The sequence below is a fragment of the Nesoenas mayeri genome, assembly GCF_963082525.1.
Source record: "Nesoenas mayeri genome assembly, chromosome: 23".
NCBI lineage: Eukaryota > Metazoa > Chordata > Aves > Columbiformes > Columbidae > Nesoenas > Nesoenas mayeri.
This window is the reverse complement of record NC_137574.1, coordinates 423,351-450,282: the sequence shown is the minus strand read 5'-3', so window position 1 is coordinate 450,282 and position 26,932 is coordinate 423,351. Positions and strand designations below refer to the sequence as shown.

The 26,932-nt window shown below is 62.9% G+C and overlaps 1 protein-coding gene across 1 annotated transcript; it reads left to right on the top strand.

The window, feature by feature from the left end:
- On the top strand, nucleotides 1-26,932 carry SCUBE3 (signal peptide, CUB domain and EGF like domain containing 3; the record flags this gene model as incomplete). Its single annotated transcript, XM_080358273.1, has 23 exons — nucleotides 1-85; nucleotides 7,073-7,195; nucleotides 7,704-7,829; nucleotides 10,052-10,186; nucleotides 11,423-11,548; nucleotides 12,343-12,459; nucleotides 16,475-16,522; nucleotides 19,062-19,178; nucleotides 20,399-20,521; nucleotides 21,373-21,489; nucleotides 22,543-22,665; nucleotides 23,049-23,165; nucleotides 23,435-23,527; nucleotides 23,604-23,720; nucleotides 23,791-23,952; nucleotides 24,227-24,430; nucleotides 24,531-24,692; nucleotides 24,961-25,128; nucleotides 25,202-25,363; nucleotides 25,607-25,804; nucleotides 26,214-26,366; nucleotides 26,543-26,622; nucleotides 26,783-26,932. 23 exons carry the CDS (start codon nucleotides 1-3, stop codon nucleotides 26,930-26,932), a joined length of 3,006 nt encoding a protein of 1,001 aa, XP_080214399.1.

The window sequence follows — 26,932 nt, the reverse complement described above, 5'->3', positions numbered from 1 at the left end:
ATGGGAGCCCTGCAGGCTGCTGGATTGCCCATCCTGCTCCTTCTCCTGCACTCTGCGATCACGCTGGCAAGTAAAGCCGGTCAAGGTAAGAGAAAACCTCCCCGGCGCAGGTTCGCTGTTGGACGCGTGCGAGGCAGCCGGACCTGCTCTTTGGATCTGGGGTTTATGTGCAGGCTGGAGAAATTAGCAGCAATAACAACAAATAGTGGAGGGGATTTAAAACGTTGCTTGCAGATATTCTTGCCTGCCGCCTTTGATTGGGGCTGTTTTTTGTAAACTCTTTAATGAGCTGCGTTTCTTACGCTTCCTTTTCTCGGTCTGGACTCTATCTCAAGGCAGAGGGTGCAGAGGTAGAAAATTAAGGGGGTGCAAACATGCCTGCACCCATCCCAGGGAAGATGTGTCTGTCTGGAGGGGCTGGGGGCTGCTCTGGTTCGGGGTTTCGGTGTCTGCGGGCTCGTCCGGGCGCGCAGGGGGCGCGGGGACGCGGCAGCCGCGTTGGTGTTTCGCTCACGTCTCCAACGTTGTGCTGTAGGCGTGCGGGCTGCAGGAAACTTGGGGGAACTGAGCACAGCAAAGCCTGAAAAAATAGGGGAGCCCTTTCCCCACCTCAGAACAGAGAGGGATGTCCTGTCGCTGTCAGCCAGGCTGCGCTGCGCGGAGCCGGAGCTGCTCCTTCCCAAACGTACACATGCAGCCTTATGTATGGTCCATCTATACCTTAGGTTTTCTATAGAACCTCTATATTTAGCCTGGATTTTTCTCTACACACGCGCAGGAGTGCACACACAGCCCTATGTGCGTGATGTTGGCTGCCTTGAAGGGGTTTTTCTCCTTAATTCCCCACTACCTATACAATCTGTTGGGGGGTTTGGTTGGTTTGGTTTGTTTTTTTCCATAGCACTCAACAGTATGTGAGATACACCGAGCCAGCTTTGGCTCTTGCTGTCGTAGTAGCCGCACGTTTACGCGTACGGTGAGATTCAGAGAGAGTGAGTGGAATACAGGAGCGCGGGGTGTAGTTACAGATCTCCGGTGGCACCGGCGGTCGGCGGCTGCAGCCGCGCGCTTGGTCGCCCTGGGCCCCGTCACCGACAAAGTTAGGAGGAATTTCAAGGCTATTGTCTTATCGGGCTCAAAGTGTTTCTACAACAATAGGTGACTTTTCAGGAGGGCAGTCTGGGCCAGCGCCGGAGATTTCCAGGGCAAAGGTTTGGTAAGAGGGCGTCCAGCTTCACGTGAAGTTTTATGATTTAGGCTTAGAAAGGAATGCTTAGGTTTTTATCCCCCCTCAAATTATCTTGAGTGTATGCATTGCTTTCATTTCTTATCATAATATTTATTTATTAAGGCCTTTTGGTTTCCAGTTCCATTCAAGCCTGAGCCAGAACTGCATTAAAATAGCAAAGTAAAATTCCATCGTGCAGAGACTTGACAGATCCCTCCGGGGCAGGAGAGGGTGGAGAGGGGTGAGCCCGATCCTGCACCGTGAGCCCAATCCTGCGCCGTGAGCCGCCCGCGACGGCGCTGGCACCGGGGCTGGAGCGCAGGGTTAATCCCCAACCGTGGGGGGCGCACGGGCCGGGGCCAAGAGCGCTCTGGGCAGGGCTGGACCCCGTCCTCTGCGCATGGGGCTGAACTCGCAGACCCGGCGTCACCAATGGCAGGTGAAACCATGTTTTTCCTAGAAACCCACTATCGCCCGTTTTTCTGCGTGCACAGATGTCGTTGAGCTCTCAGACGCCACCCCATGCACCTGGGGCACGTTTTAGTGGGATGTTTCTGGAAAGCATCACACATCCCCCCGAATCTGTGGGGTGATGCCCCAAGGACGAGGTTCACAGCACCCCGCCGCCCCTCCGGGGCAGCCACCCTCGCCAGGTGCCTGTCGCGGGCTGGGGACAGCTCCTGTCCCCGCGGACGGGCTCGTTCTGCTGCGGTGGCCGCGCGGTGGGTAGGGCTCACTGGCTGACTTCCCGCACCGCGTTACCCCAGCGAGTTTGGAGCGCAGGGCAGGCGGGTCCAGCGGCGGCGCTGGCCCGGGGGTGTCCGCAGGGCTGTTGGGTCACTTTGTGGCCAGGACACGCAGCGTCCCCCGGGGTCCCGGCCCCCGTGCGCAGCCCCCGCCACCCGCCCGGTGTGTGTCCCCAGCCCAGCCCGGTGTCACCGGTGGGACAACCAGCCCTTTCGGCTGGTGACCGCAGCGCGTCCCGCGCGAGGGCCGGTTCGGCGGGATGCACCTGCAGAGCCCACGCCGCCAGGGCTGGGTTTTTATATATGTATTTTTGTAGGAGTCTAAAATTTTCCAATTGCAGCGTGATGCCGATTGATTCCCCTCCCACCTCCGGCACCCTCCTCCCCCGGCCCCGCTCCCCTCCCTCGCGCGTTCACAGTGTGCGACTGTTGTGCCGGTCCCCCCACCCCTCTGAAATATGAAATGTAAGACTGTAAACATTTCAGCGTGCAGCGGTTCAAAGGGGATCTTTGACTACGGGCGTCTAACGTGCCTGTACCGAGATTAAAAAGGGGAGCGGGGGTAGGGAGGAGGGAAGAAGACTGTTTTTGTATCTGCCAACGGGAGTATAAATATTCAGACACCTCGAGCGTTCCCGAGCGATGTGTCGCCGTCTCCAAGCTGCTCGGGACTGCGTTTGGGGTTTTTTTCTTTTATTTTTATCTAGATTTTTCCTTTGCAGACGGTCACACCGGAGTAATCCATTTAGGAAAAAAATATGCATGAATAACCTTAACCTTCACTTTGAAAATTATAAGTCCCCCGAGAGGCTTTAGGAGAAGCCTGGGATGGGAAATAGAGTTTGCTCTGTGCCGCGATGCTGGAGGAAGCGCGGCCGCTTCCCCGCGATCTCGCGCCTGTTCCCGAGGCTGCAAACAAACAAACATGCAGTTCTGAGGCAGGGCAGGGTCAGTCCGATAAGCCAAAGGAACAACAGCAAGGACGGTCTCACCCCGGTGCGGAGCATCAGCCGCTCTGAGGGCAAACGGAGCCGCGGCGCCCAGGTTGGCGCCAGCGCTGGGATGGGGACGGGGGGAGCGTCTCCAGCCCCGGGTGCGCTGGTGGGTCCGGGATCCACCGGGATCCCGGCTGGGGCAGGACGTGGGGAGCTCAGCTCTGCCCTGCAGGACTGGGGGGCTGACGGGGGAAAAGGCCCCTTTTGGGGTGCTGCCAGTTTTGGGGAAGCAACACCTGGGGCGACAGGTGCGGAGCAGAGTCTGGGCAGGGGCAGTGCGGTCAGCAGCTGGGACCCCCAGGTCCTCTCTGCGCTCGTGGCTCCTTGTCCTCCAGCCGTGCTCCGCCGCCGCGGCTGCTGGTGCTGGGGGAGCCGGGGCTGGGGTCCCGCCGTGGGGCTGGCACGACGTGTCATCGTGCCCTGGGACACAGACACCCCTCTGGCCAGGGACCCTGGCACGGCACCCCCAGCCCGGAGCGAGCCATCGTGGAGCACCTGGGTTAGGGTCTCGAGTTCAGACGGTGCACCTTTGGCCAATCTAAATCAACACCCCCGGAGCGCTCTCCCCGGGCAGCCCCGCGGGGGCCGCCGTGGGCCGCGCCGCAGCCGTGCCCCGGGCAGCGCGGGTCGGCCCCCAGGGTCCCCGGCGAATGGTGATTAATAAACTGCACCACAGTGTCTGAGGTGGTTATTAATGCCCTGGTAAAAAGAGCTACTGAAGCTATAAAGCTTTAATTTGGCATTAAGGCCGAGTGGAAACTCCGTGTGTCTGCCAACAGCTACACACACATCCCTATACAGACAGGCTGTTAATATATATGCCTATATAAAAATAAAGAATAAAATTAATTTGAAAAAGAAGCTGAAGTGCTTGAAGGAGAATGAAGAAGGACAGTGGTTTTGTCTGTTCAGGGGTTTTCTGGCAGGTTTTTGCTTCCTCGTCTCAGCCCCCTCCTCAGATTTATTGGTCCTTTCAGCCTGCAGATAAAATCATCTTTTGCTATTTATTTTTTTACAAACGAAATAAGGAAGTGCGGAAAGAGCCTCAGTCCAGGCTCTAAAAACACCCGAGCTGTTGCTTTACCCTCCGTCACCGTCACGAATCGCGGGCAGCCTGACGCTGCGGGGCGCGCACGTGGGCCCCGGTGCCCGTGGGCTCTGCCACCGCCGGCCCCGCGGGGCGCGGTCGCGTCCCTTCGCCTCCCGCGGGCGCGCAGGTCCCGGGGGCTGGCGGCCCCGCGCTTGGCGCGCTCGAAATGGCAGTGGCGTTGGAACCGTCTGCCTCCGCTGCCTTTGAAATGGAGAATAAAGCTGCAGCTGGAGCGGAACGGGGCCCAACAGCCCGCGCTGGAAAATCCCACCCACAACGGAATAAAAAACATGGCCCGGGGCGCGGGGCGCGCGCCGCAGCCTCCCGCCCTCCCCGCAAGCCCGCTCGGCGCGGCGGGGCGGCCATGCCGAGGACGCCCTCGCCTCTGATGAGCCCCAGTTAGCCCCGTGGGGCGGGCAGGGCCGGGGCTGCTGGGCACGGGGGGCGCGGGACCCCGACGGGACTCGGTGTCTTCAGCAAAACTAAATTTCGCCCCTGCTGCAAAACCCTCTGGTTCTGGGGATTTGAGGCATGATGCACCCATCTGCATCGTCTGGCTTGGGCTCATTTCAGGCAGCTTTGGGTGCAAAAGGGTATCTTTGATTATTCATGCAGGAACAGGAGTGAGGGGCTGTAGGGTGCAGGTCTGCAGGGATTCTGCACCCCAAAGAACCCCCCGTGGGTTTGGAACCTGGGCTTCAAGCCGTCCCGTCCAGCAGGGTGAGCGGGGGCGCCTGGCGCGTTTCGCCACAGCCAGGGGTGGGAACGGCCCTCAGGAGCTTTTAAATCTCCTCTGTGCTGGCCTGCAGATGGACCCCCGGGCTGGGGCACCTGCGGCTCCGGGGTGGGCACCGCGCCGCCCTGGCGCAAACCGTCCCCGGCGCGGGAGGCTCCTCCGGCGCTGGGAAAGACGCACACACGGAGCTTCTCAGAGAGCTTTTCGCACTTCACCCGCCGCTCCTGGAGGGCCCGTCTCACCAGGAGGGTTCCGCGTTCTGAAGCGGGGATGGGGGCGAATCCCAGTTCGGCTCCCGGGGCCGGGGGGGCTGTTCTCTCCCTCCTCCCACACACACACACACTTTTTCCCCTTTTTCTGATCCTGTAACCTTTCAGAACGTCTCCAGCTTTGGAAAAATTGCAGAGTGGCAAATTTATGTTTTCTTTTGTACTTTTGCTGCTGTGTAATCTTCCCAAAGTTAGAGAAGTTTAGAACTTGCAGAATGGAAAAAAAAAGAGAAAAAAAATAATATGCATGCGTGAGCGGGAAAGGCACCGGATCGTGTGCAGCCCGCGTGGGTGCCGTTCGTCGTGTGGAACCCGCGTGGGTGCCGTTCATTGTTGTTCAGCCCCGTGTGGGTGTCGTTCATTGTCTTTGAGGGCGAAGAAGGAAAAAGAAACAGAAAATCAAACAAACAAACAAACAAGTGAGATTTCTGGCAACAGGCTGGGAAAATGTCAATGATGTGACAGGTGATGGACGCTGCACGTTTTGGGTGTTTTTAAGGGAAGGAGCTGACAGTCAGTGGTGGTTTGTACCGTTTGGGTGCTGGTGGCTGTGCGGGTGCTGGCACCCAGCAGCTCTTGCTGTGGGACCATCGGCTTGAAGCATTGAGCTGGGATTTGTAACCTGGGGGGAGAGCCAGCAGAGGGTCAGGACGGGTTTGCAAATTCAGTCCATCTTTGGTTCACATCGGCCAAACTTCTTCCTCCTGCACCAAAGGCTCTTGGGGCCTGCGGATGCGGCTGGGAGGAGCGAGCTGTGCGCTCCCGCGGGGCTTGGGGGATCCCTGGGGGATCTCTGGGGGACCTCAGCACAGGGTGGGCAGCGATGCTCTCCTGGGTGCAGGGTGGGCAGCGATGCTCTCCTGGGACGCTGCAGGGCGCGGGGTGGTGGCAGCGTGATGGCACTGTGGCCAGGAGCAGGATGCCGGTCCCCGTGCCGTCCCGCCATCGTCTCCGCCGCGGTGGGTCAGCCTCCAGCCCATGATTAATGGCCCAAGGGAGGCCGTGGTGGCCGCGGGCCATAGCTAATGTCGAATAACAAATATGAATGCGGGCTGTAAATATTTATACAATGCGCAGGCACGTGCCGCCTCCCCGGTGCAAAGGCAAAGCTCTTCTCCCGGCGGGTGACTCACATCTCCCGGCACAAACCCGGGGTGGCCGGGACAGGGTCTGGGCCGGCGCTCCTGTGGCCATCGCCCCGTCCCGGCAGGGCCGCCTGTGCCTGGCAGGGATGTTTCGTGTCTTTGAGGACATTTCATGTCTTTGGGGACGTTTTGTGTCTTTGGGGACGTCCCAGAGCGCTTCTCTTCTGGGGGTTGCTGAAAAGGAGCATTTTAAAGGCAGCTGAGAGTTTCACCAGCCTCAGGCATCTCTTTCTGGGGTACAGGGAAGCTGAAGGGACCCCCGTGTCCCCGTTCCCTGGATGTCCCAGGTACCACAGTGCTGCATCCCAGATTAGCGGGTTGAGGGGCAAAGGGGGCTGAGTGGGACACGGATTTTGGCTGTACCCGTGATGTTTTTCCCAGTTCTCCCTCCTGCTTCCCGCTCCTGGCTCCCAGGTTTATTTAGTGCGGTCCCTGCTAATTCGTGCACATTCCTCCGCGCCTAAGAATAGAAAGCGATGACGATTATTTGGGTGACTGGTCGGCTCAGGAAATGGCTAATTGGAGACAGAGACTTTCACCTCTGCCTGGGCTGGCTCCAGCCTGGGCTCCGGGTGCCTGAGCGTGCTTCCTACCGTCAGACTCGTGAGAGGGTTGGGGGTCCCAGGGGACACGGTTGGTGCTGTTTGGGAACAGACCCACGGTGTCCCACAGCGAGCCCATCACCAGTTGCATCAGGGCTGGGTGCAGCGGAGCTGTGGAGGAGCAGAGCAGCGGCGTGTCTGCCCCGAGCCCTTCGGGTTCACACGAGGGTTGGAGAGCTGGGGGCTCCTGGTTCCATTGCCCCCGCTCTGCCCAGCGCTGCCCCCGCTCTGCCCGTCGCTCCCCTGCCTCTCCCCTCGCAGACGTCGACGAGTGCGTAGAGGGCACCGACAACTGCCACATCGACGCCATCTGCCAGAACACCCCCAAGTCCTACAAGTGCATCTGCAAGTCTGGCTACACCGGTGATGGGAAGCACTGCAAAGGTAGGGACACGCGGCCCAGCCGGGGCCCCTGCAAGGACCGACAGGCGGGCAGGGCGCAGGCAGGAGGCGGCTCGTCAGCAGCATCCCCTGCCCTTGCAAAAGGTTGCTTGCGAAGAGCCGCCTTTGCAAGGCTGGGGCTCCCAGGCCTAGGAAGGTCACCTGGGGCTTGTTTTAAGCAAAGCTGGGATTTTTTTAACTGCAGGATTTCCAACCCGAAGGCTGTAAAACTGGGTTAGCAGATAAAGCATGAGAAGCTTAAAAATAAGATACATAGATAGAGGTGATGTAGATATATATAGATATAGATAGACAGATACATGCAACTGGGAGCAGCATGGAAAGAAAATGGGCTCCTTGGAGGAGCGGCACAGGAAAGCAGGGGCAGGGCAGGGGAACAATTGGCAGCTCTGCTTGGGGTGAGCGCGGGGTTGGGGTGGCCCAGGCGCGAGGAGCCGAGGATGAAGGCGCGGTCCAGGCAGCCCCGCAGCTCCTGCCCCTCTCCCTGCAGACGTGGACGAGTGTGAGCGGGAAGACAACGCGGGCTGCGTCCACGAGTGCGTGAACATCCCCGGCAACTACCGCTGCACCTGCTACGACGGCTTCCGCCTGGCACACGACGGCCACAACTGCTTAGGTGAGAGACGGGCCCCAGCACGTGCCAGGGTGGGATTTCGGCGCGTCACCGCTGCTCGGCAGCTCTGGCACCTCGGCACCAGCCCCAGACCTGCTGCCGAGCTGGGGAAGCGCAGTGGCGCTGCCAGGGCAGCAAGCCGCCTGCAGACACGTCCCATGTCTTGGTGGCTCTCCGGGGACAGGACTGCTGCCCGTTGCACGGGGTGACGCTGGGGCAGGATGCCCTGTGCGGGAGGGGACATTTGCTCCCTTGGTAGACCGGGGGACGCTGGGGCAAGGCGAGACAGGGAGGGTCGCGTTTGGGGATACTGGGAGTGCGTTGCAGCATCCCCACGGCTGCATCCAAAGTCAGGACCGGCAGTGGGCTCACCCGCGCCTGCCGCTTGCTCTGCTCCTGCCTGAGGTCAGAGCCGCACCTGCCTAAATAGATGAGTTAATAGCAAATACGGTGGGGATGGGAACCAGCAAGGGGACTGGGTAAATAATCCCTGCGCCAAGACAAACCCGGCATCTGCCTACGGAGCGGCCGTGCATCCTCCCGCCACTCCCCACCGCCCCAAACGCCATCCGGCCGTGGCGCAGCCGAAGCTGCCGGCAGAGCCGCGGCGCTGGCCGGGCCTGGCACCCGCTTCCTCCGGCGGCACCCGCGGGTGGGATGGCCGGGCACGGGACCGCCCGCCTTCCCTCCGCCCGCAGCTCTTGGGACTTTCTAATTAGTGTCTGCAGAGGGGTCATTAATGAGCTCATCACTGGAAGGAGGAGGAGGGGAAGGGATTATGGACACATACGCTTTGCATTAGCCAGCATCATCGGGATCTTTGCAGCCTCCTCGGGGCGGGGGGAGATTTACACAGCTGGGAGAAGGCGCGGGCGGGCGGCTCTGCCTTCCTCTCCCGCGGGAGGATGAGCCCGAGTAGAAGAAAGAGAAGCCGGGCTCGGCGAGCCACGGACGTCATGTGTTTACAGAGGAGGGTGGGAGGGGATGGAGGCGCCGGGAGCAGCCGGTTGAGGGCCTGGGGGGGTTGGAGCCCCAGCTCCCCCATGGAGCTCTTCCTCGGCTTGTCCCAGCGAGGCACCTCGGCCCCTGTGCTTTGCCGCAGGGCTGAGCCGGCTTCAGCCCCTGGAACCCTTTCACAGCCGAGGAAGTGGAGACCCCCTGCGCCCGGCTGGGTTAGCGCGGGGGCAGCAGGGACCAACCTGGCACTCTCTTCCATGCTCCATCCCTCCCGTCCTGCCAGCATCCCCTCCTGGCCAAGAGCGGCGGAGCCGGGGTCGTGCGCAGGCTCTGCTGGCGCCGCGGGCAGTGCCCAAGCTGGGGTGGGTTGGGGTTCTGCCCGGCTGCCCCTGCGTCGCCCACCCTGGGCGACCTTTTGAACCAGGACAGGAATTTGAGCCCCCGTCCTGACACAGGCCCCGCTGGCTTCTGCCCATCTCTGTTGCGTTTAATAAAACAGGTATTAGGGCAGCGGGGTCTTGTTTCAGCCATCGGGTTTGAACGGCTGCCTCCTAATTTTTGTGCAGAGCTTGAAGGAGAAGCTGCGAGACGTTAAGCTCTGGTTCTAAGCAGGGGGATTTGAGGAGAGTTATTGGCATCTGCAGGACACAGCATGGCCGAGACGAGCCTCGGAGGAAGCTGCAAGCAGCGGGCAGTTGCTCTTGGTTAAACGAGGGATTCGCAGGGCTGGGGCAGGAGCAGCGGGCGAGGGCACTGCTGCTGCCGCGGCTGCGCATCGCGAGCCCTTCCAGCCGCGCTTCGTTAAACCGAAACAGGCCCGAGGGCAGCAGATCTGCTGGGGATTTGAGTCTCCTTACAATAATTATCCCTGCGCTGGGCTAGGGTTTCCCAGCCCCTAATGAAGTGCAGGCGTCCCCGGCTGGCGAGGGGCTCCTTGGGGCTGGGGGCAGCTGCATGGCCAAGCACCCCGGTGCTGCGGGGAGGGGGCACATCCTGCCCGCGGGTCTGGGACGCGGCAGATCCCCTTCTCTGTGGGTCGGCGTTGCTGTCTGCACAAGGACACCCTCTTTGCCCATAGCTAGGAAGCTGTATGGCCTCTGCAGGCGCCCTGTGCTGTGCTTCACCTTCACCCCGCAGCCCTGGGGCAGCTCCTGCTGTTCCAGCCGGGGGCTGTGGGATGTGAAGTGGAACGCGGCAGATCTGTCCCACGCGGGTCCTCGAGCCCCCGGCGTGCGCAGCGCCCTCTCACCCCTCCCCTCCCCGCGCAGACCTGGACGAGTGCTCGGAGGGCAACGGCGGCTGCCAGCAGACCTGCGTCAACATGATGGGCAGCTACGAGTGCTTCTGCCGGGAGGGCTTCTTCCTCAGCGACAACCAGCACACCTGCATCCAGCGCCCCGAAGGTCAGTGCGCGGCGTCACCCACCATGCCCGGCAGGGGCGGGCAGGTCTGTCCCCACCGCCCCTGGCCACGCGGCGCTTGGCTTTGGGTGCTGGTTCTTGACCCTTCTTGGTGTGCAAATTTATTGGGAGCACATTGAGAGAGGATGCTGTGGGGCTAATAAACATCTCTGCAGCAAAACCCACACATACCCCTTTATCAAGCAAAATAATATTGCACAGAGGACATTAATCCTGTATCCAAAGTATTTTATTAAATGTAAGGTACCCGGAGATCCTCACACCACCCTGTGCGACTCACCTTCTCCTGCCAAGTCTTGCGCAGCACTGAGCTCTTCATCTTGGTATCAGCTCTAAATTGCTGCCGTCTGGAGTGATCTCTTAGCCAAAATAGGAGGAAATGAGAGATTTTTGTGTCTCTGCTGATTTTTATCTCCGCCGCCAGCTGAGTGTTTTGCTTTCCTCCTTCCCCCTTCCCATTTGGAGTCCGACGTTAAATCTGCTCTGACTTTACTCCTGGCTCTCGGGCACTGCCAAGGCAGGAGCTGAGTGCTTTAGAGAGCTAAACCTCAGCGCTACGGCTGCTTCCTTCCTGCTGGGGTCCCGCCAGCTCCGTGTCTCTCTCCTGCCCGGGCAGGAGGCTTTCTCCTTTCTTTTTTCATCTTCCCTCTTGCTTTCCTCCCCCTCCTGATGCAGAGGAGATGAAATGCTGCTGGGGTGAGAGAGCCAGGGGACGGGTCCCAGGGCTCCTGCGGCACCACGACCTGCTCCCTTGCCCCGGCCAGTCCCTCCCGGTAAGAAGAGGCCAAGGGCTGGCGTTCGCGGGGCTGTCAGTGCCTGTAAACCCTGTTGTGCTCAGCCTGGCGATGCCAGCAGAGCCGCCGAAAGCAAAAGGGGTGAGCAGGTCCTGGCAGCAGCTCCAAGGTGGAAGATGATGATAGAGAGGAAGGGTGAAGGGGCGCGTCCCTGCCCGGCGGTGGCTGCAGCAGGGGCATGGCTGCGCTGCGGTGTGTGCAGCGCTGAGGCTGCCGAGCCCGGGGAACGGCCGGGGAGCCTCAGGAAAGCAGCATGCGGGGCCGGTGGGAGCCACGGCTGCCAGCGCCCGAGCCCATGGCCACGCCAGGACGTGCAGGGTCTCTGCGGGTCACCGGTGGCCGGGACCCGGCTTGCCTGCAGGGTGGCGGGGCCAGAGGTGCTGCTGCGCTTTTGGAACTTCTCGTTGCTTCCTTCTCTCTTCAGAAGGAATGAACTGCATGAACAAGAACCACGGCTGTGCCCACATCTGCCGGGAGACCCCCAAGGGGGGCATCGCCTGCGAGTGCCGCCCCGGCTTCGAGCTCACCAAGAACCAGCGCGACTGCAAGTGTAAGGACACTCCAGGGGGGTCACGGCCTGCCAGGGACCACCAGCCTTGTCCCCACACACTGTCCTGGCCCAGCTGCAAAGCCCTGAACACACAGGTAGCAATTGGTTTGCGGAGCCTGAAGCCCTCTGGCTTTGTTTTCCTCCAGCATGCCCAGTTCTGCCTGTGTTGCCCTTGCAGACGATGCTCCTGGCATCCCCTCTGCCAGTGACGGGGTCCCAGAGGTGCAGTGTCCCCCGTTCCTGCCCCACCGGCTTCGCTGTCCCAAGGGGAGGAGCCGGGAGAGCACAAGGGGCACGGCCGGAACGCGGGAATCCTCTCCCCAGGGGCTGTGGTGTTCTCAGCCCGTCTGAGCTCCTGCCAGCACCTCCCTGGCACTGCCAGGGTTACTAAATAGATATATATGTGTTTATGCAGTTCTGTTTTGCTTCCCACGTGCTGAGGAAGCGGAGCTCGGTGGACGGCACGGGTACGCCGCGCCCTCGGGAGCGCTGACAGGCTTCCCGGCAGCACCGGAGCCGTTCCGGAGCTCAGCCAGCTTCCACCTTCCCCTGTAACTCCAGAACCACGGCCACGGGCCACCAGATATGCAAAGGGAAGATGCAAGAAACCACATAACAGTTTGCATATGCCAAGATCCCGCAGGGAAAGTCGAAGGGCTTTGGAAATGATCTGTGAGAGAGGGAAGAAGGGAGGGACAGCTCTGGGGCAGGGACGAGGCTTGTCCAAGCCAACTTTATGGTGCTTTTGGGGATGCTGGGTGGGAAGAGGGGCTGACGGTGCTTTGCTCCCGCAGTGACCTGCAACTACGGGAACGGGGGCTGCCAGCACACCTGCGACGACACCGACCAGGGGCCCAAGTGCGGCTGCCACGTCAAGTTCCTGCTGCACTCCGACGGGGTGACGTGCATAGGTGGGTTAGCCGTGGCCTGGCCGTGGGGACGCGGGTCGGGTGCGGGATGGCTCGTCCCCCTCCCTGGTGATTTGCTCCTGGCCTGAGGAAGGGATTTTTTTCCAAGCTTTGGGAATGTGGCGTTTCCTTTTGCTGAGGCCGGAGAAACTCGAGCGTGTGTGAGGGACGCTGCGGGTGCCTGCGGGGGTGCGTCGCTGCTCAACCATAGGGAGCAAAAGTGGCTGTGGGGACGTTTGAGGGGACATCTGGGGACAGGTCGGTTCTGCCGGGAGGGGGCAGGGGACCCTGCCTGCCTCCCCGCTGCTGGAGGGACAGGGGAGATGTCCCCACGCTAGGGATTGTTACTGTCACTGGCAGCATTCGGGGGGACACAGAGGGGACAGCTTTGGCAGTGGTGATCTGTTCCCACGTGGCACCGCAGGCCCTCGGCTCAGGAACAAACGTCTTGCAAAAAAACACCCCAGGCCCCAGCAACCTGACAGCTCAACCACCCCCAGAATTGTCCTTTTCCTGTGTGTGTTTTCAGATTGTAAAACATCAAGCAGAGATAGAAGCTTTACTGGTTTCATATGCCTGTGCTGTTTAACAGCTGAGTCCATTTAAAAAAATGTTATATTCGGGGAGTGATTAGGTCCACAAATTGCTCTAGACACTTGAGTTCTTATTGCAAAATAAAAAAGAACAAGGAATTGAAAGAAAGAGAGAGGTTTTGGCTGCCGTGTCCCCGCGGTGCCTGAGCAGAAAAGCCTCCGCGCCTTCCAAGACGCCCCGTGCGGGGATGAGCGGCGGCAGAGCCCCGGAGCCGGAGCTCCAGGAGCCCGGAGCCGGCTGCGCGGGGGCTGCCTGGGCCGAGCTCCCCAAAACCCTCCTGTGCGGCCACCCCGTGTCACCGCTGTCCCCAGAGCAAACCCCCCTGCGCAGCCACCCCGTGTCACCGCTGTCCCCAGAGCAAACCCCCCTGCGCAGCCACCCCGTGTCACCGCTGTCCCCAGGGCAAACCCCCCTGCGCAGCCACCCCGTGTCACCGCTGTCCCCAGAGCAAACCCCCCTGCGCAGCCACCCCGTGTCACCGCTGTCCCCAGAGCAAACCCCCCTGCGCAGCCACCCCGTGTCACCGCTGTCCCCAGAGCAAACCCCCCTGCGCAGCCACCCCGTGTCACCTCTGTCCCCAGAGCAAACCCCCCTGCGCGGCCACCCGGTGTCACCGCTGTCCCCCAGCCGCTGCCAGGCTCGGCGATTAGTGCCAGGCGTGCTGGCAGGTGCTCGTGGTTCCCTGTCCCAGTCACCCTCGTGTTTGCTGCTGCAGCCACCGCTCCCCCTCCCACCGCCTGGACCCGGGGGGCTGCTGTCCCCTCCTTCGGGGACCTGGGGACCCTGCAGTGCATTGGCCCGTGCGTTCCTCCTGGACCGAGGTCCCTCTGCGTGTGTTGTCTCTGTCGGTGTGAGCAGTCGGGGCATTGGGCAGCAGGATGATGCGCCCGAGCTGGGTGCAGGGGCTGCGGGACCAGCTCAGCAATGCGTCTCATGACTTGGGGGATGCTCAAGGGAGTTCTGGTTGCCAGGGGGTCTCAGTGGTCAGACTGTGGGTACCATGGGTGTGAGAGTGGGATTGGGGATTCCAAAATCGCTCATCCTCGTGGTCTTGGCCCAAATCTCCCGTTTGTCCCCACACCGTGCACCGTATCTGCTGGGGAGGCACCTCCCGCCAGAGCCGGCGCGTTCTGGCGAGCTCGCTCCTCGCCCGCCTCCCGGGGCAGATCCAGCAGCATGATGGAGGATCTGAGGAGCAGCACCAGCCCAAAAGCCACCGCTGCACCTCTCTCGAACTTTTCGGGTGTTCAGCCCCCTGCGGGACGCCCGCCCAGCGCCCGCTGCCCGGGAACACTGCGGGACCGTGCTCGGGCACCGGCGCCGCGGCCGCCCCGCGGGCTGCCCGGCAGATTTACGGCCGAGGTACCTGCTCAGATATTTATAACCGCCCTTTCTTGTTTTCCAGCCAGGGCTCAGCCCTCCCCCTCCCCGGCGCTCCCTCTGCCGCCCCTTCCCCATTTCCTCTGAAATATTTCACTATTTCAAGGGGAATAAAGTTTCCAGTGAGGGGAAACGCAAACTCGCTCCCCGGGCCATGGGCTTTGAAATTGTATGCGATGCATTTGATGGGCTGCCGGGACAGGCCCCTGGTCCAGGTTCCCTTCAGATCACACCACGCGGCAGGAAGCACGACCGGCCCCGTTGAATGACAGTTTCATTAGGCCACGGCCGGTGTTTTTCATTTTTCCGCTTTTTATTGCTGTTTTAAAAATGCAGATAATGAATAACATGCCTCTGAGCGAAGCGGGGCCAGCCTTAATGGCTCCCACCATGTCTGCGGGCTCCAGGGGGAGGGGGAGCCGGGAGGGGAGCCTGATGACCTTATATGTTTATATTTATGCTCGAAAAGCAGCCTTTTTTTTTTAAGACCAAAAAAAAGGCAAAGCCGCCCTACGGCAGCCGGGGCAGCGCCCGGGGACAGTGCCGGGGACAGTGCCGGGGACAGTGCCGGGGACAGTGCCGGGGACAGTGCCCGGGGACAGTGCCGGGGACAGTGCCCAGGGACAGTGCTGGGGACAGTGCCGGAGACAGTGCCCAGGGACAGTGCTGGGGACAGTGCCGGGGACAGTGCCGGGGACAGTGCCCAGGGACAGTGCTGGGGACAGTGCCGGGGACAGTGCCGGGGACAGTGCCGGGGGACAGTGCCGGGGACAGTGCCCAGGGACAGTGCTGGGGACAGTGCCGGAGACAGTGCTGGGGACAGTGCCCAGGGACAGTGCCGGGGACAGTGCCGGGGACAGTGCCCGGGGACAGTGCCGGGGACAGTGCCCAGGGACAGTGCTGGGGACAGTGCCCGGGGACAGTGCCGGAGACAGTGCCGGGGACAGTGCCGGGGACAGCGCCCGGGGACATTGCCGGGGACAGTGCCGGGGACAGTGCCGGGGACAGCGCCCGGGGACAGTGCCGGGGACAGTGCCGGGGACAGTGCTGGGGACAGCGCCCGGGGACAGTGCCGGGGACAGTGCCCAGGGACAGTGCCGGGGACAGTGCCGGGGACAGTGCTGGGGACAGTGCCCAGGGACAGTGCCGGGGACAGTGCCCAGGGACAGCGCCTGGGGACAATGCCGGGGACAGTGCCGGGGACAGTGCCGGGGACAGCGCCCGGGGACAGTGCCGGGGACAGTGCCGGGGACAGTGCTGGGGACAGCGCCCGGGGACAGTGCCGAGGACAGTGCCGGGGACAGTGCTGGGGACAGTGCCCAGGGACAGCGCCCAGGGACAGCGCCCGGGGACAGTGCCCAGGGACAGCGCCGGGGACAGTGCCGGGGACAGTGCCCAGGGACACCCAGGGCAGCACCCAAGAGCAGCACCGGGGGCAGCGCCGGTGGGGGACGCATCCGGGCTGCTGCGGCTTTCGGCTTTCTGGGAAGATCTGCGAGCCCGGGCGCCAGCGCAGCTCCCTCCCCCGGTGTTTGGGGTGCAGAGGGTCATCACCGCCCCCCACCCGCAGCCAATACCAGCAGAGCAGGAGGCAGTGGACAGGGAGGAAATACGATTAGATGGAGCAGGAAACTAAACCCAGTTCAGGTCTATCGCTGATTTCCCGACCCGTGTCCGGGCGGTTTTGGCGGCGCCGTTGGGGCGGCAGCGCCCCCAGCACGTGCGGGGGCAGCTCCGCGGGGCGAGGACGCGGTTCCCAGACTAACGGCTGCACTAACGCTCCTGGTAACGCTTCCTCCCTGGCGCAGAGCACGGACCGGGGCTGGAGGGGCTGCGGGATGCTGCCGGCAGGGCGATGGAGGAGCCGATAGCACCGGCCCCAAACCTCGGGTTTGGCTCTTCTGGGAGGTGGGGGAGAAAAAACCCAAAGGGACAATTTCCACCAGGCTGGAAAAGCTGTGGAGTCAAACCCATTGACGTGTGACACCAACCAAGCTCCTTGCTGGACACTGTTTCTAAATCACTTTTTTATAATGTTAAACAGGGGAGAGACACTTCCAGCAACACGTTATCCTTGAGACGTTTTCTAATGGTAAATATTTTCGTTCTCTCTATCTCTACAAAGGGGGTCTAACCGTAGACGGTCTCTCATCTCGAGGCCGTGCAGGGCTCGGGGGCTGAGCTGTCGCGCTAACCGCATGCCTCACTAACCCGTTCCCCGCTGTTGCTTTTAAACCCCTCAGGGCCTGATCTGGGGCTGCAAGTGGCCTTTGCTTTTCGGGGACAGAGAGACCCCCTCCCCTGGCTGCGCTTGCATGAGGTGGGGCCCTCGCGTTGCTTTGGTCGACCCAGCCTGGTGCAGGGAGTGATAATCGGCTTCCCAGGGGCTGTGGCCATGATTGCCCCCCCACCGTCACCAAGCAAGCTCCAGCGGAGCGGTGCCGGAGAGGGGGATGCTCATGCGCTGTGTGCTGTGCGCTCCCAAAGTCACCCCTTCCCGGAGCCCACCCGCTTGCAGGCAGTCCCTTCAGCGGGCTCGGGGACTTTTGGGGTGTCCCAGGGTCTGGCTCAGCAAAGCTGTTAACCACGCACAGAGGCACCCAGCCCAGAGCTGCAGCACGTTGCAGAGCTGGCGATGACCCGTTATCGGGCTGGGCACCTCAGCTGCTTCCCCAAGGATTTCTGTGCAATCCCTGTGGGGTGACTAAGCCCTTCCCGAAGGTAAGGTGATGCCTCCGCTCCACCAACAAGGAAACCAAGGCTCTCTGAAGGGGCAGCAACTGGGCGATAGCGAATCTTGTTCATGGATGTGCTGGGTGCATGCAAGTTGCCGGCACAGCCGGGAGGAGCCGTGGGTGCGCGGCGCAGCGGCGGCGGGGAGCGCGGCGGCCGGGAAGCGAGAGCGGAGCTGGGATGTAGGAGGGTGGGAAAGAGTGTGTGTGTGTGTGTGTGCGCGCACACAAGCTGCTTTGTCTTCGCCCTCCCCGAGCGATGGGGCCTCGCCAAAGCCCTGTGTGGCTGGGTGAGTCACGCCAGGCTGGGAGCAGCTCCCGCGCTGCCGGCACCGCTGAACAATGCCGCGGCCCCGCTCCAGCCCTGGCCCCGCGCTGCCGCCCGCCGCTGCCCCACAGGTACCCCGGCAGCCCCTCCGTGCTCAGTGCGAGCCGAGGACACGGTGCCCCGTTGCAGAGGGCTTTGCAGCGGTGCTGCAGCCGCGCTGGCTCCGCTCCCACCCGCGGGACAGCGGGCAGGGCTGGCCTGGCGGCTCAGCCCAAATCCCCGAAGGTGCAGAGGGGCCGGGGGAGGCGGGTGCTCAGCGCGGGAGGACGCTGTGAGCGCGGTGCAGCGTGCCCAGGGTGCCGCGCTCCCCGCGGAGCCCCGGCTCCCCGCCGCGGCCGCTTCTCTGGCTCCTCGGTACCGCCGCGAGCAGCAGCCGCAGCGAACCCACCGTCTCATCTCAGCGGCGACCCTGTTGAATCCAACCTCCCTGGGATGCTGCTGCATCAGCTGCCGCAACAAAGGCTGGCATGAAATAATCCTCAGGCTTCCAGAAAGTTTCCCTTCCCTTTGGCGCAGTCACCCGCCCTGCGTCCCTCACCCGCTGCCGCGGGGGACGCGGTCCCGGCACGGCCGGGCTGCCTGTGGCACAAGGACCTGGCTGGAGGAATAATATCCGCAGAAATCTCTCCCTTGCTGTTAAGTTTTGTAATTGTGCTGGCTATTAATTTCATGAAATGGTCCCTTTTGTTCTCTTATTATGGGACATAATAAAAATAGCAGCAGCAAGAGGAGCACAGAGCGATCCCAGCTCCTCACCCTGCGGCAGATGCTTGGATGGCTCAGTCATTCCCACCCGTGCGGCTCCCACAAAGAGCAGGAGAACCTGGGATTTACTCTTTCCAAGGAATTTCTTCAAGGCATTTTCATCTTGGGTTCCTTGAAGCCCAAATACCTCATTTATCCAAGCACCCAGCCTTCTGAAAGGAATATTTTATTATCCTTTGTGAACAACTTAATGCACTTCAAACCATTGTTCTGGTGGTTAGGACCAAAATTGAGGATTGATCTCACAGGGAAGCTGTCAAGCTGAAAATGCTTCATTTAAATTAGTGTCCCTTCTAGTCCTACCAGCAACAGCTGACTTTGATAATGCTGACATAATTAGCATTTTTCTTTAATTGGATTTTTTTCCACGGCCGCTGCCTCCCTGTGTGTGTTCTCATTCTGTGAAGCATCTCCCAGCTCAGCGCGCAGCACTGGACGGGCCGGCGCGCCCGAGCGGGGTCACGGTCAGGGACCGGTGACACGCTGCTGCGTTTCGGGAGCAAAGAGCCGCGTGGAACCAGCGCCGCGTTCCCCGAGCGCCAGCGGTTTCGCGGCAGACGGCGGCTCTGCCTGCGCATCCCCCGCCTCGCGCGCTGCACCGGGGTGCTTGTTAACTTGGGGGCTCCATGACCTCCTTACAGCTGCACGAAAGCCAAGGGTGGTTCTGGTGGGCTCTGCAGGGAGATTTGCACCCCCTGTCTCTGCCAGGCTGTGGCGTGGGGGTGTCTGGGTGGCGTGGGGGTGTCTGGGTGGCATGATCCCCAGCCTTTTCAACACCTGGGCCTTTCTCTCCCCTGTCTGTGCAGAGACATGCGCTGTGAACAACGGCGGCTGCGACAGCAAGTGTCACGACGCGGCCACGGGCGTGCACTGCAGCTGCCCCATGGGCTTCATGCTCCAGCCCGACAGGAAGACGTGCAAAGGTGGGTGCGAGTGGGCGGGTGTCACTGCACACCCCCGGTGCCTCAGACCCCCTGTCCGCCCACACCTGCTCCGGGTGTCCGGGATGCGCAGGTCCCTCTGTGCCCCCTGCCCGGGCGGCTCCAGCACCGTGTCCTGCTTGGGGACAGACACCGCGCGTCACCGCATGCTCCCGGTGACGCCCCGTCCCCCCACCTCTGCACGGGGAGCAGCCGGGCTCGCACGCTGAGGTCACCCCGGCCACCCCAAACCTGCCGCCCCGGGCCAGGGGACGCTGTGACCCCGGCGCTGGCCCGTGCCTGCATCGTGTCTTTTGGCAGCTCCAGGAGCTCGACCCCGGGTGAAAGGAGAGCCTGTCCCAGCGCGGGCTGCCTGCCTACCTGCTGACTGCTTCCAGAACCCCCGCCCTGCTGCTTTATCAGAGCACCCCCCCTTCCCCAACTCTGCCGCTGCCAGGAACGTGCAATAACCTGGAGTCCCGTCCCCTGTGTCTGGGGGTTTTGTTGCGGCTGCGGGCGGGTTTACAGCTCGCTCCCTTGCAGCCGTAAACGCAAAGTCCCAGCCCAAGAGAGGCAGAGCCGCCGCTCCAGCGCTGGGGCTGGCGGGATGGGCCGGTGGCCGCCTTGTCCTGCTCTGCTTCCATTTTACAGGTCATTTCCTAGCAGTAAATTTTGTGATTAGTGGAAAAAAGGAAAAGTAACAAGCCAAAAACCAAGTCCCAGCTTCTTTCCAGGCTGTTGAGGCTCTTCGGAGTTATTGTGCCTTGACATTTTGGTTTTGTTTATGGTGGGAAGGAGATGGCAGGCAGAGAGCTGAGGGTTGAAAAGTATTTATTTATCAAGCGGATGTTTTTCAAGGAGGGTTTTCCCATCCCAGCCTGGTCATTCTTCCCGCTGCTCCTGGTCGCCAAGTGTAGCTCCCAGCCCGAAGCCGTGACCCCGGGGGCTCTGGTCTGGTGCTTTGCCCCAGCTCAAGGCTTTTTGGAGCCCCTGGCTGCCCTGTGGGTGATTCTGAGACCTGCAGAAACGAAACGTTTTGCACAGCGCCGCGGGGAGCTGAGCCCGGAGCCCTGGCCTTCCCCATTTCCTGTGTCAGCTCCCCCGGTGCACCCGGATAAAACCAGCGGCCACGTTCCCCCGGTGACCATCAGGCCCCAAAGGGGACGGGCTGTGGAGCAAGGGACCCCACATCCCAGCTGTGACACATGTCCCATCCCCACCAGACATCGACGAGTGCCGGCTCAACAACGGCGGCTGCGACCACATCTGCAGGAACACGGTGGGCAGCTTCGAGTGCAGCTGCAAGAAGGGCTACAAGCTGCTCATCAACGAGAGGAGCTGCCAAGGTGAGAGGAGGGACACCCGCCTGCCCCCGCACGCTCAGCCCCACGGCGGCTGCCGCAGGAGCGCCGGCCCGGGTGCTCGTTCCTCTTTGCTCTGGACCACGTGCGTCCTTTGGGGGGTTGGTGCTGGATTTGGGCTCTGCCCTGAGCTCAGCGCTCTGATCTGCAGAGCCGGGCTGCCAGCCCACCCTGCTCCCGCACTGGGGGTCTCCGGGCTCTTCTCGCAGCAGAGCGAATGCCAGCGGTTGGGCGGTGCCGGGTGAAATCCTCCGGCGTTGCTCAGGGCTGGGGCGACCGTCACCACATTCCCCACAGCCCCGTGGGCTCTGCCCGGGCACCGGGAGCGTGGCCCCTGCCCTGGGCCATCTGCTCCAGAGCACCCACGCCAGGAGACTGGGGACGCAGCAGCACTCTGTGTGTGCTGGAGGGCACCCTGGCACCTCTGGGCTGCTCCCAAGTTCCACTTTTATTCCACGAGTTTTTGGCAGCGATTCTGCAGCAGCATAATGGTAGTGCCCTGCTAGAGCATGTGCGCCGACGCACCGGCTGCTTCCTCCCTTCCCGAGAGGCCGAGAGCATCCCAGCGCATCCCAGCGCATTCTGGTGCTGCATCCCCCTGCGCTCCAGAGCAGCCCAGTGCGGGATCCACGGAGCATCCCAGTGCGGGATCCACGGAGCATCCCAGTGCAGGATCCACGGAGCATCCCAGTGCGGGATCCATGGAGCAGCCCAGTGCGGGATCCATGGAGCAGCCCAGGGCAGCCCCCAGCTTGCCGGAGCAGGAAGGGCACAGCCCCCGTGCCCAGGGCTGTCCCTCCCCCGTGCCAGCCCCCCTCCCCTTGCCTTTCCTCCAGACATCGATGAGTGCTCCTTCGACCGCACCTGCGACCACCTCTGCATCAACACCCCCGGCAGCTTCCAGTGCCTCTGCAACAAGGGCTACACGCTGTACGGGCTCACGCACTGCGGAGGTGAGGCCGGCACGGCTGCACGGGCCGTCGCTGCACCGGGTTTGGGCTCTGGGAACAGGGCAGCCCCAGGGCACAGTCACTGTGGGACCCCGGGGACACCGCCCAAGGCCCGTGGGGAGGGTCAGTTCCCCACGCGCCCCAATGTGCGGCCAGGCAGGGAGGGGGCTCGCGGCCAGACACCGGTATCTGCAACTTCAAACAGCAACAGGAACAGTTTGCGACTTGTCTGAAGTGGGAGAGGGGGAGAAATCCCCGGCGCTTTTGGCAGGGAGCAGGGCTGGGGTGGGAGGGGGAACATCAAAAGGTTTGATTTCAGTTTCACAGGCAGAAAGCTCCCAAGGGCGGGGGCGTGCAGCGCCCCGGGGAGCAGGGAGGCGGATGAGACGCTTTGGGGGGGTTGCTGGAGCGTGTCATGGCAGCGGTGCCATCAGCCCGGGGACACAGCGGCACAGGCCACGTGCTGCGCTGCCAGGGCAGGTGACCCTCGCTGTGCTCCCAAAACACGCAGCCACCGGGACACTTGGTGTGACCCTGCAATGGAGGCGTCGCTGGCTCTCACCGATGCTCCTGAGAGGGGGAGCTGGGCAGGAAGGGGTGTCTGGGGGCAGCTCCATCCCTGGCTGCTCCCCACCTTTGCTCCGTGCCAGACCTGGAGGGCTGAACCCCCATTTTAGGCCAGGGTGGAGCGTTCCCGCTGCGGGGAGAGGGGCCGGAGCTGCTGAGCAGCTGCCTTTGAACTGGGCTGCTAAGTGCTTCCATGTCGGCTCCGGCTGCTGCTCCCCGCAGCTCGCGGCCGCCGCGGGGCCGGCTCGGCCTGGGTGGGCTTCAGCCATCACCGCGGCCCCGGCGACACCGCACGCGGGGTTTCCCTCGGCCCGGGGCTGGCGCGGCCGCGGGAGGAGACGCGGCTGGGAGCGCCCCGCCCTGCACGTCTGATTCATCTGTCCGGAGTCACAGCCCTGAGACAACGCAGCGACTCGGCGTCAGAGCCGGGGTGTCCCCTCGGCCCCCACCGCGGCCCCTTGCCCACCATCTCCCCGTGTTTCTCTGCAGATATCGACGAATGCAGCATCAACCAGGGTGGCTGCAAATTTGGCTGCATCAACACGCCCGGCAGCTACCAGTGTACCTGTCCCGCCGGCTGCAAGCTGCACTGGAACAAAAAGGACTGTGTAGGTACGTTGTGGGGGAACATATAGCGGCTGGTCATCTTGTTGTGTTTCTGGCTATGCTTGAGGATGGCCGTGAGCTTTTGTGCCAGCAAATGTCCTAAAGTAGCTGTTTTCGTGGCCCTGGCCGTGCCCTGGTACCGAAGCACCTCTCCTTCTCTGGGCAGGCTGCCCCCCCAAAAACTGAAATCCCAGCAGTCACATCCCACAGCTCTGAAGAGGAGCTGGGGGGTGGGATGCTGGGCCGGGGTCCCCTTGCTGCACGCTGGCACCCTCTGCTCCCCAGGGACCCCGTGAGCCGGGAGGGTGCAGGGGCCGCTCACGGGTCCCCAGGCTGTGCCGGCCACGGGTGTCCCCGCTTATCATCACCAGCTGGCGCGTGTCCCTCAGAGCTGCTGAAATGCCTGCCAGGTTCGGTGCCACCGCGGGCCACCCTGACCTGCAACAAGGCAGGCAAGAAGGACAGCTGTGCCCTCACCTGCGCCTCCAAGGCCCGTTTTCTGCCAGGTACCGGTACCGCCGCCAGCCCTGGCTCGGGCGGGTCCCCGTTCTCCGTGCGCGGCCCAGGCTGAGGGGACAGCAGCGGCTGCACGGCTGGCACGCGGAGCAGCCGAGCAGGGGAGGCTGAGGGAGGGACGTGGCTGCGCGGGGGCTCGTCACGGGGTGCAGGTCGTGGGATGGGTCCAGGCGCACGATCCCCACGGCGCAGCCATGCGCCCTGCGTCCCCCGGCAGAGCATCCTGCAGCGTCCCCCAGCTCCTGTTCTCCACCCGCAGAGTCTGACAGCAGCTACACAGTGAGCTGCGGGACCCCTGTCCCGCGCCAGAGCGGCCCACAGAGACCCAGCAACGGCAGCCAGCAGTGCCTCGGTAAGGGGGCTCCGGGGCCATGGCCACCACCGCCTGTGCCACTCCGGGGTCGCTGAGCACCCGCCTTGTCCTTCAGAGACGGTCACTGCGCCCATCAAGCAGAAGGCTTCCTTCAAGATCAAGGACGCCAAGTGCCACCTGCACCCACGGGCCGGGGGCAAGCAGGAGGAGGCCGGGAAGGCCGGGGGGGCAGGTGAGGCACGGCGGGGGCGGGGGCGCCGTCCCTCCGGCAGGTACGGGTGCTGACGTGTCCCCCCACGCAGGCGGTTCGGCGCCTTGCTCCGACTGCCACGTGGCCTTTGTCAACCTCAAGTGTGACTCGTCCAAGAAGGGGAAGGGCCGCCGGGCTCGCAATTCCTCCAACAGGGAGGTGACTCGCATCACGCTGGAGTTCGAGGCAGAGATCAAGCCGGAGGAGATCACAGGTGGGCACGAAGGTGGCCTGACCCATCTTGGGTGCAGGCAGAGGGACCAGGGGATGGTGGTGGGACCAGGGGACGGTGTGGGACCAGGGGACGGTGTGGGACCAGGGGACAGTGCCATCCCCATGCATCAAGGAGAGTCGAACCGGTTCTCATCCCGCACCCAGCTGCGATGTGCTGGGCAGCACTCACAGCTTGGGAGATGGTTTTAATCCTGCTGGGTTCCCTCTCCATCGCTCCCCGCCCCCCTGAACCCCCGTTCCCCCTGCGCCCTCAGCCAGCTGCAACCTGCACTGCCTGCGGCAGAAAGTGGAGAAGAAGCTGAAATCGGCCATCAAAGCCCTGAAGAAATCCATCAACCAGGAGCGGTTCCTGCTGCGCTTCGCGGGGATGGAGTACGAGGTGGCGCGGAAGCTGAGCGTGGCCCCGGAGCGGCAGGAGAGCTGCGGGCCGGGACAGCAGCGCCTGGGCGCCAAGTGTGGTAAGTGTGGCAGGGAGCACCGCGGGGCGCCGGGGGACCGGCCGCGGCCCTGGCAGCGACCGCCGCCCCGCCACGTCACTGACATCCCCCCGGCTCTCAGTCAGCTGCTCGCAGGGCACGTATTACCACGGTCAGACGGAACAGTGTGTCCCCTGCCCACCCGGCACCTACCAGGAGAAGGAGGGACAGCTCTCCTGTGACCTGTGTCCCCGCAGCGACGCTTTCGGACCAGTGGGAGCCACCAACATCACCAGCTGCACAGGTGAGGGGCACAGAGCGGGCTGAGGACACCCGCGGCATGTCCAGGGCTGCCACCTCACCCGTCAGCCGTCACCCCCAGCGGGGGGAGGGGAAGCCCCGAGCGTCTCCAGGAGCCACAGGAGTTGGTATTCGGGGCATTTATCATGAGGGGACCCCGGGAAGGGCAACGCTTGCTCCGGGTTTATCAGAGCTGGGAGGGGGAGAGGAGCCGGGCGCGGGAGAGCCTGGGGCGCGCCGGGTTTGGGCACCGAGCGATGTCTGTGCCCCAGGTCAGTGTCCCCCCGGCCAGCACTCGCTCGATGGCTTCAAGCCGTGCCAGCCGTGCCCCCGCGGGTCCTACCAGCCCGAGGTGGGGCGGGCGCTCTGCTTCCCGTGCGGCGGCGGCCTGAGCACCCGCCTCGAGGGAGCCGTGTCCTTCCAGGACTGCGACACCAAAGGTACGTCCTGTCCCGGGAGGGACCCCCGGGGGCCGTGCCGGCGGCTGACGCGGCCCCTTTGCTCTGCCCCCAGTCCAGTGCTCCCCCGGGCATTACTACAACACCAGTGTCCATCGCTGCATCCGCTGCGCCGTGGGCACCTACCAGCCCGATTTTCGGCAGAATTACTGCATCGCCTGTCCCGGCAACACCACCACCGACTTCGATGGCTCCACCTCGGTGTCCCAGTGCAAAAGTAGGCGAGCTGGGGTGTGATGGGGGGACAGGCATGGCGTCAGCTGGGGCCCTTCCTCAAAAGTATTCCAAAAATCCCTTGAAACAGAGGTGTGTGTCATTTTGTGCTCCATGCATGCAGGCAGGCGTGAGGGGACGCCTGGAGCGGTGCTGATAGAGCACTCCCGGCTTGCCCGGTAAACCGCCCCAGTCCCGGTGGCTGTGCCACTGGTTCCCAGTCAAACCAGCTCTCCACGCCTTGCAGACCGGCAGTGCGGGGGCGAGCTGGGCGAGTACACCGGCTACATCGAGTCCCCCAACTACCCCGGGAACTACCCCGCCAACGTCGAGTGTACCTGGAACATCAACCCGCCGCCCAAGCGCAAGATCCTCATCGTGGTGCCAGAGATCTTCCTCCCCTCCGAGGACGAGTGCGGCGACGTCTTGGTCATGCGGAAAAACTGTAAGTAACGGAGCGCACCGCGGTGCTCGGGGAGGAGCTGCGGGAGGAACGGGCCGGGGCTTGGCCGAGCTGCCCTGGGCGAAGGGACGACGGGGCATCCCCAGGGATGGGCTGTTTGGGGACCGGGTGAGCGGGGGCTCAGCAGCAGCGGGTCTCGCTGGATCCGGGGATGTGCACGGCCTGACTGTGCGCTGGGCTGCACCTCTGGGTCTCAGCACTTCTTTTGGGGGATAAAAGCCCCACTGAGAGCTTTCCAGAGCAAGGCAGGAACAACAACATCCCCGGTGTTTAATGTGAGGCTTGCGGGGGCTCAGCCTTGTTGAACATGGACAAGCCCCCTCCCCGTGCCCCCTTGCACGGTAGAGCTGGGGGTACCCAGCGTCACGCAGCCCCTCGCCGCTCCCCGCAGCCTCCCCGTCCTCCATCACCACCTACGAGACGTGCCAGACCTACGAGAGGCCCATCGCCTTCACCGCCCGCTCCCGCAAGCTCTGGATCAACTTCAAAACCAGCGAAGCCAACAGCGCCCGGGGCTTCCAGATCCCCTACGTCACCTACGACGGTGAGCGCAGGGCGCGGGGACGTCCCAGTGCGCTGGTGTCCCCCGGCCCGCTGGGTGCTGGGTCACCTCAACCCACATCTCCTGTGATTTGGGCGGGGTGGACACGGGGTGGGACGGGCGGTCTGGGGACACGCGGCAGCTCGTGCCCTGAGCGCGCCTGCGGGCTGGCGTTGCAGAGGACTACGAGCAGCTGGTGGAGGACATCGTGCGGGACGGCAGGCTCTACGCCTCCGAGAACCACCAGGAGATCCTCAAGGTGAGCGCGTCCTCCCGGGCCCGCGCTGTGGGGTGACGTGGGAGCGTCTTCCCTCGGGATGTGTCCCCAGGGGCCCCTGCACCTGTGGCCTCGGTTCAGAACCATCACAGGGGAGCCCAGGGCAGGATGGTGACCCCAGCTCCCGCTTGGCTCCCCGCAGGACAAGAAGCTGATCAAAGCTTTCTTTGACGTGTTGGCGCACCCCCAGAACTACTTCAAGTACACGGAGAAACACAAGGAGATGCTGCCCCGCTCCTTCATCAAACTCCTCCGCTCCAAAGTCTCCAGCTTCCTCCGGCCCTACAAATAG